This window comes from Amblyomma maculatum, chromosome 2 (assembly GCF_055883805.1).
Source record: "Amblyomma maculatum isolate TAMU_Amacu chromosome 2, ASM5588380v1, whole genome shotgun sequence".
In the NCBI taxonomy this organism is placed as follows: Eukaryota; Metazoa; Arthropoda; class Arachnida; order Ixodida; family Ixodidae; genus Amblyomma; species Amblyomma maculatum.
Window position 1 is genome coordinate 208,305,231 of NC_139345.1, and position 8,563 is coordinate 208,313,793.

The 8,563-nt window shown below is 43.5% G+C and overlaps 1 protein-coding gene across 1 annotated transcript in view; it reads right to left on the minus strand.

Annotated features, from left to right (window-relative positions):
* LOC146201191 (UPF0462 protein C4orf33 homolog) overlaps positions 1 to 6,935 on the minus strand; it is a 33,833-nt gene extending 26,898 nt beyond the window's left edge. The window contains exons 1-3 of the mRNA XM_084593002.1: positions 6,751 to 6,935; positions 1,568 to 1,625; positions 422 to 473 (exon numbers count right to left, since the gene is read on the minus strand). Coding sequence (XP_084449128.1) covers positions 422 to 473; positions 1,568 to 1,625; positions 6,751 to 6,844 — 204 coding nt within the window. The 5' untranslated portion in view covers positions 6,845 to 6,935. The remainder of the gene's footprint in view (positions 1 to 421; positions 474 to 1,567; positions 1,626 to 6,750) is intronic.
* Positions 6,936 to 8,563: the final 1,628 nt, after the last annotated feature.

The following is an 8,563-nucleotide window of genomic DNA, read 5'->3' on the forward strand; positions in this document are numbered from 1 at the left end:
GTTTTCGATGTATTCCTCGATTTGCTTTTTTGCATGCTATATTCATTTTTAATTGCAGTTATGAGTCGCTGTTAGAGATGGCCAGTGAAAGATAATAAGCCTTGCTTTGAGACATTAGTCCATTGTCCACATCACACTTTCTAAATTTCGTTTTTGAACAAATGGACTTAAATAAGTAAAAGTGATTGAAGCCTCCCTTTTTGCGTGCTACAGTATATGTATGCTGCTTCTTAACATAGTGTCGTGCGGCAGTGCAAGTTGACGCTGAACCAAAATATATGATCAAATACTCAGTTTCCAACCCGAGTTCTATGTTAATCTTCAGGCGTCCGAGGCTAACAGGGACAATTCTTGGATCACTGCTATACTTCCTTTCTGAAATTTCTGCTTATTACGTGCTACCAATCGAAAATGTTCTCACCTTAATCACGCTTCCGGCGACGTTTCCGAGAGTTACTAAGTAATGGCCATACCTGCAAAAAATATATAACACAAAACAACTCTTCTTGATACGTGTTTCCTTTTCGAGTACTCAGAAAACCTGGTTTGTTAGTTTAAATAATGCCACGATCAATATTATAAAGAGATAATAAAGTGTTATATTTGATTTACCATGCTCTGCAAAATACCCCTTTGAGCAGACATCAGTGATAGCTGCACTTAAGTTACGGGGCGGAGCGCACTCGCGCTAAACTTGTAGGACACACAGCAAAATGAACAATGTTTAGAGGGCACCTTCAGTGCGATAGGCAATGCTTTTACAAGGCTTGTCTTTACCCCAGAGAAAGGCGAGTCGCCTTATGGAAATATTGGTTAGGGTGCTTTAATAAGGAAGTAATCACTCATTACCATCTACCCAAGCGCAGCCATATCGCCCTGCATCTGTTCTGCTGGCCTTCCAGGCTAGCGGTACTCATGGGGTCGAATCCCGAGAGCAGGATGAATTCTTTCAAGTACGAAGTGTCTTGGAAAGCTATACAGCTTCCTTTGTAGGCGTATGGCAGCACTTGAGTGGATTAAAACGAATAATCACTCCCTTATTAGAAATCTTCTCCATCGTGGGAGATTTCCCTATAGACACACGACCAGGTGGCAGCCTTAACTATGAACGCAGGGGAATGATAGTTTAACAAAGCACGTGTCCTGTGTCTTCTTCTCCTGAGTGTGTCTTCCTGTGCGCTATATATTTAGTCAAGTTGGAATGAATTGTGCTGGAGTTTCAAACATTGTGTGAAAGCTCTTCTCAAACGAAAACGCTATACTTTTTCTGAGTGCTATAATGAACTATGCCTTCTCTCGATCACCGATAACCAATTGAGACATTCTAAATAGTCCGTCATCAATTCAAGTCAAAGTTTCTAGCACATGGTTTAGCCTTCAAACCCTGCAGTTCTTACGGCTGGGCTTACACATTGAAAACGCTCTGCGAAAAATGTGGTTAATAACGAAATCGATAATAACAATTTATATCTCCAGAAACCGCATTTATTTATGGGCTGTCAGTTATTACTGCATGAAGTTTGGCGACAGCGTTGTGGAACAGAAGACAGGTTCTCTCGAAACTTACGGGCCAACGTCCACTTGAGTATAATAGCCGTCCGTCCCCAAGAAGGCAACCTGGAATACTGAGAAAGGAATGAGCCAACTTAACATAGGGAACAATTACGTATCCTCCTAACGGAGACACTGTTATAACCACGCATTTTGTTAACGCATTTTAGAATCACTTTACTTTTGACTTTTCAGGTAAGAGGTGAGAATATTTGACAAATATTTGGTCAAACAGCAATGTATTCTATCTTCTGATTCGATCCCAAAGTTAAATTTCTCACCTAACTAGGTGCACTTATGCCGAGTGTGTGTTTTTTTTTTGCAGAGAAAGCTACACTACTGTAGGTTTTCAAGCCGTTGGCGTGGCACCGTGGTACTGTGGCAGGAGCTGCCAACTTTTCTCTCTCGTTTCACATGGGACGGTTATGTCAGAATCAGCCTGCCAGAACCCTGGAGTTCACGTTAGCCTTAAGGCCACTAAGGTACGTTCATACGGATTGGTTAAGAGGGGCTTTATAAGTGGGCTGGTAGCATACGCTATCGCGTCATACCCTTAAAAATGGTGCTTACGTATCCCCCATATATAGATGCAATAAACGACTTTAGCACCACCCCCTAAAACACCGGTGAAATTTGATGCGTTCAGCGGAACGCTGGTTGTGTTCGATGCAACGCTCGGTCGCCCGTAGCCAAAGTTTTCGCTCCACACTCCGTTGAGCAGCGTTGAAACGTGTAATTTTTTTAGACTATGCATGCAATATACGCATCTCCCTTTTTATTACCTCTCCCGTCTTAGTTGCATTATTTCTAATGCAGAACGCCTTGAAGAACAAGTTTCAATCAACCTAAAATGACCGTATTTAACAGGAACATGGAGAGGATATAAGGAAACAAGAAGTGGTCACTTCAACTTCCTCTCAACTTCATGAAGCCAATACACCAAGCAAAACAAAAAGGTAGAACAAAACAGAGCATTTCAGCAATGTATTCCTACCACCTCGCCCAAATATCTGCTTTAATCAAGCACTTTTCAAAACTGTCTGATGCATATGGGTGAAGCCTTGGCGCACTTTATATAGCTGTTGCTTGCTCTCACTCTAACAGAGTGGAATGACAAAAAGGGGCTTTGGGGTCTTCCGCTGCCCTCAAAGGCGCAGCAGCCCTACACATTTTTTTGCTTCGCAGTTCTTTAGTACGATTCTTCAAAACCATAAGCGCAATCGTTCTGCAATACGCCGAGAAAAGAGTTTCCCAACTGCACCATTGGCACCCGGAAAGACGCATAAACCTTCATGATGTTGCGTGACCGCTTGGAGCGAATCAGAGCGCTTAAGCTGCAGAGAAAACAGATTCTATAATTTACGAGTCCCAATAATTTATTCTCTTCCATTCATGGCAGTCACCTTCCATCCTCTCCTTACGCACAAAGAGAGGGACTACACTCTCTCTTAACTTCCACCTGCCAACCAGTTCTACCTGACATGCGTCTCTTATTCTAACGTTCTAATATTTCTTGACTCGTCAGATCGGTTCGCCAAGCTTCCTTCTATCTTCCCCCGAACGTATCTATGAGAAGTGGCCCCGGACGAGTCTTTAAAGCACTACATAACTGTTAAAGGTTTGTGCGCTGCTCAAAAACTGCGTTTGTAGAAGAGCATTTGGGGGCGGCGGAAGTAGGTGCGTCATTCCGTCTACATTACCCTCTCCTTTGTGTTATTTTGTCAGTGCCGTGTTGAAAGCGACGCACAAACTTCCTAACAAACTGAACCTACACCAATCAGCCCCTTTACAACCTAGACTTTTTTTTTTTCAGACACTGGCACATTTAAATGTGCTTTGCGACTTACTAAAGAATCAGTATAGTACCGCGCTCTCCTGCTCACTACTTACTTCGCTAAAAACCGCCGTTGCTCTCGTCTGGATATGGCAAAGCTTATAAGCTCGTACCATCCTAGTATGTGAATAAAATTGAACAACTAAAACAAGACCATCAGAACAACTTTAAAAATTATCCAGTGTTTGCACGAAAAAGGCTTTAGAAAAAAATTCCACGATATTTACCAATACATCCATTTGCACCTTTTATTGCTCTCTACAGAATATGAATTGTATGAATTTTCGTGCAATGCCCCGTCCTTCCAAGTGCAAGCTTCCCAAATAGGCTATTCAGTTGAAACAGCTCTGACTGTGTTCGCTAAAGATTATATGAGCGCTTTTTCAGGGTGAACCTCTAGGATAACAGAAATGTTTGCAGTGACATCAGAATTTCATGTTCTTACAGCAGAAAAGTGCTACATAACAGATTACTGAAAGGTACTACAGAAAAAAAAGGTAAAGAAACCAACCTATGGAAAATTCTGGCGTTTACGACAGAACTACAAAATATTTTTTTTTCAATTTCGATGCGGTTCTCTTATTGCTTTAACAGAGAGGGGAGGAGGAAGGGGTTCTTCATTGCAAGCAACCTAGCTTCCAAACTCTACCACCGCTTCCTTTTATGTAAAACAAAATTGATTTTTCTCTCTCTCCACTTTGCCATATTTTAACTCTGGCCAGATCCGGATTATCCACGGTTAAAAGGTTTCAAATGAACCGGGCCCTCCGTTCTCAGTGGCCCGCCGAGGGCTGAAAAAAATATGGCGCATTTAGAAGTTTGGTTCTAAAAATAGTTAAACCGTGTTCTTTCAGATTTTCCAAGAATAAAATTAAACCTTACGCATTTACTGTCGAATTCCCCAATCGTACGCTTAATACCATACCAAGCCTCACAGTTTTCCAGAGTACAAAACCTTGCACTCACCGTGAAAATAACAAAATCCAAATGTTTTCAGGTGATTGTGACTGGTTTTGATTGGTTTCAGCTGGTCCCAAACTGGTACTCAAAATGGTTCGAGATGCCTAGCAACTGGAAACCAGCGAGTCCCAGTTGGTGGTCAAGTGGAATGAACGGGTTCTAGCTGGCTTTCAGTTGTGAGTCAGCTCGTGCCAGCTGGCAGACCAGCTGATCCCTGTCATTACTGTGGTTGAAGTCAGTTGTGTGCTTTATTAATCTAAAAGTAAGCAGTAAAAGCCATGGCAAAAGTAAATAAATAATAGCTATAGATTATGGCTGCTCATGGGAGACAGCTGCTTCAGCGATTTGTCGCAATGTAGAGTGCAGACAGCGATTGTCAGGTGGGTTAACGTTGAATGTCTCATCAAAGAACTCTCTCAGCCAAATGACAGAAAACGGTTATATAAACGTAAATACCTTTCTTCAGTAGCTTAAATATAGAATAAAAAAAGCAGACATGCTATCGGAATTTACGAACTATTTGAGATTCAAATTCCAGCGAAACATTTAAACTGATGTTTTCTCTGTGTGAGGGTGTAAGGCTTCTGTAAAAATTAAGACGCTTAAGTTTTCGCCCTATTTTAAAGAAAGGCACGCGAAGGAGCAACCGCAAGGGTAGTTTGCAAACGGGGCCATTAACACTGTCCCATAACACACTTAGACTCGCAGGCACAACAGGAAACCGGCCAGCCATAGCTGCTGTTCACATAATATGCGGTATTCAAGCGAGGTCACGGATGCCAATATTTGGTACAGGGTACATATCCAGCAGTGCAAGCCAGACAAGGGGATGGTAAGGCGAATAGATGGCATTCTTTTCTCGTGCTACATGAACCACAAAAGGGCCGACGATGTGGGGCGCACTCTGCATACAAGCCGCCAGAGCTGTACCTCCTACCATCTCTCTACTGTGAATGGAAGTATAAACATTAGCTGTGGTTTAGCTCTGGTTGAACCTAGATGGAAACGGAAGCTTCTTTTTCTGCTACATTATTCCCTTTTCACACCTTATCAGTGCAGGGAGTTACATTATTGGGGACACTTAAGCTCAAATTTAAGGGTATGACACGAGCGCGTAAGCTACCAGCCACATATAAAGTCCCAATTTAACCAAGCCATATGGACGTGTCTGCGTGTCCTAGGGATAACCTGAATGCAGAGAGTTCTAGTAGGCTGATTATGATATCACCCTCCCATATGAAAGGAGCGACCCGAGTTGGCAGCTCCTGTCCGTGGCATAGGGGTAAGGTACATTCAAATGTTATGTAAGGCTGATTCCGGGTTTGCTTGCCAGGCCGGGAGTGTTAAGATATTGTCATGTGGACTGTTTTTCGTGGGTCAGCTGCCCTGGGAGTGCCAGAACGGGCTGTCGAATAAGGCGAAAGATGTGCCCGAGGTAAATATCAGAGAACAAGCTCGTTTTAGGTTCGAGTCTTTTTATTGCGAACGCAATACTACTCTAGGTTTCGAGCCTTCAGCGTGGCGTGGCAGCACCCACGTGACGCTATGACGTCACACCCCATGTGTCACTAGGGTGAGAGCTGGGCTACAACTCAAGCGGTCGGCGTAGCGCGGCCGCACCCACATGATGCTGTGACGTCACACCCCAAGTGACCCTAGGGTGAGAGCTGGGCTACCAACTCAAGCGGTCGGCGTAGCGCGGTCGCAGCCGCGGCGCAGCGCGTGATGTCACATCCCATGTGACACAAAAGCGAGAGATGGGCTCCCAACTCAAGGGGTGAGGCACGTTCATACAGCTTGGTTAAAGCGGGGCTTCATATGCGGGCTGGCAGGAGCTGCAAACTTGGGTCTCTCGTTTCACATGGGACGGTTATGTCAGAATCAGCCTTCTAGGACCCTGGCATTCACGTTACCCCTATAGGCCACTAAGGCACGGTCATACGGCTTGGTTAAAGCGGGGCTTTATATGTGGGCTGAGGAAGAAGAAGAAGAGAAAAAGAAGAACGCTCGGTCACCCGCAGCTATTGATTTCGTTAAAGATTTGGTTCAGCGGCGTTGAACCCTTGTAATTTTTCCGACCTCCCCTCTGGTTAAATGGATGCGCGGAGAGGATGCTACCTCAGCTACGAAGATCTTGCACTAATGCCGAACTTATTATAAAGTGGTCTTTCTGCTCGGACTGGCTCTTTGAAAGGACGAAATTCACATTTCTGAAAAAAGTAGTGTGTGTATAGTGAATCGAAACTACGTGGACCTCATCAATGGGGCGAGTAAAGCCTCCATAATCCCCAGAATATTGTACCGTATCTAATGTTCTTAAGGGGAATATAGTTGTTGTCTTCGGCCACGTCAAATGCAAATGCTACACAAGGAAACATGAAGATGAGTCTAAGCCGGCACCATACCTTCGTACTCCTTCAAGTAAATAGACGATCCGCCAGCAGGTCCAGGTGGCTGACAGGTGTCGTCGTAGAAAGCTCCTTTCATTTCTAGCGGCATCTCGTCATCTTCCACCAAGGCCAGGTGGAATAGGTATGGTTGTCCAGGCACCTCACTCCCGTTGCAACTCTTGGATATCTTAAAATACAGACTGCGTCGGCAGCGATGGATTCACAATTACCGGAAAGCTCGGTACTACTATCCTCCGCAATATAGTCAGTTTATCTAATTTCAAAAACAATTTCACATCAGTCTAGCTTGACACAGAGCCAACCTTAACAGCTACTGCCAACTAATATGTCTTATGGCAAGCTTGCGTACAAAAAAAAACTCTCAGCAACCTCAGACTTTTGTTCCCAATTTTTAGTAGTATACAAACGAGCCTTAACTTTACGACAGTACCTTAAGACTTAAATCACATCCAAACGCACACAAGCAAAGTGGTTTGCCCGCTAACGTGTGTAAATGGTTACTCAAATTGAAGGGGAACGATTCGCTTGCACAAAAGGCACATTTATTCGTTATTTCTTGACTGATGTCCGAAATGACATGAGATGTTGTGCCACAGCAGTCGCTCTGGTTAGAAAAAGGAAAAAAGTGTGTTGGTCGCACCTAATTACGGACTAACCAATGAGAACCGAAGAAAGGTTTAGGGGCAGCCTCAGTTCAACATTTCGGCAAGTCCTCTTGTCGAAATGTTCGCTAGCGGACTGAGGCTTCCCCTCAACACTTATTCGGCTTCTCTTGGCTTTATGCAGCCATCTTCACTTCGCTCTACCCCGTAACCACAGAGTAACTATTTGTTGATTGCTGAAACGGTTTCCTTTCACACTGAGTGACCATGGACGTTGAGGCAGTGGTTAACGAGATGCTGGCATGGCAGAATGAAGGCAAATACTAACAGCAGAATGCAACCAGCGACGGCATAAAAAATCCTGAGATTACCTAACCCTGTTCTGAGTTGGCCATCAACAGCATCACGTGTGCAGCAGCTGTGTGCAATAGCCATAATTTATCAGCAAGCCTTCACTTGAAGAAGTGATCTTGTTATCTGAGAGATCTTTTTCAATCCCCTGAAGCCGTCGTCCGGAAATCACTGGTAAGCTGAGTTGTGTTCACATTACGTGCTAGCTCAATTTTCTCTTCCACGTCTGACGAATCCAACGCAGCCACTATTTTTTAGATGCACGGCATTGTTGTAACTTAATGTCACGAGCATGGAGAGCGTTGCTCTCAGAACAATGAAATGCGGGTTTATTCCTGGTCACCTACTCCGGTGTGTCGGCCTTACCTTCCCCCATTATCTACATTAATTCCGGCAAAGCTCGAAAGAGTACTTCGTTATCGATGCGTAGAAACGTCGAGGTGAACAATGAATCGGTGAGTTCGAGATGTTTTAAGAGATAGCTTTTAGACTTGTTCGGTTTTTGAAAAACCCTAGGCGTTGTAGTAGTAGTAGTTGTAGTTGTCGGCACCGCGTGGGGACTAGCTAAAAAAATAGTATCATGGTGATTTGTATTTCTAGTGATTGAGGATTGGTGTGTGTGCGATAGGACAAAACGAGTTAATGAAAACAATAATAATTTAATTGAATAAATAAAATATTCATTGAAATGAAAAATTAGAAAACGGGTGTTCAAAGGCGTGAAAACACTCAAAATGAAAAGGTAATTTTTGATGATGTTAATCAAGAAAATTTAGAGTGCATTCAATCAATTAATTTGCTGAAATAATAGAAAGCTAAAAAAAGCACTCAAAAATGCCAAACTGCTCAGATAG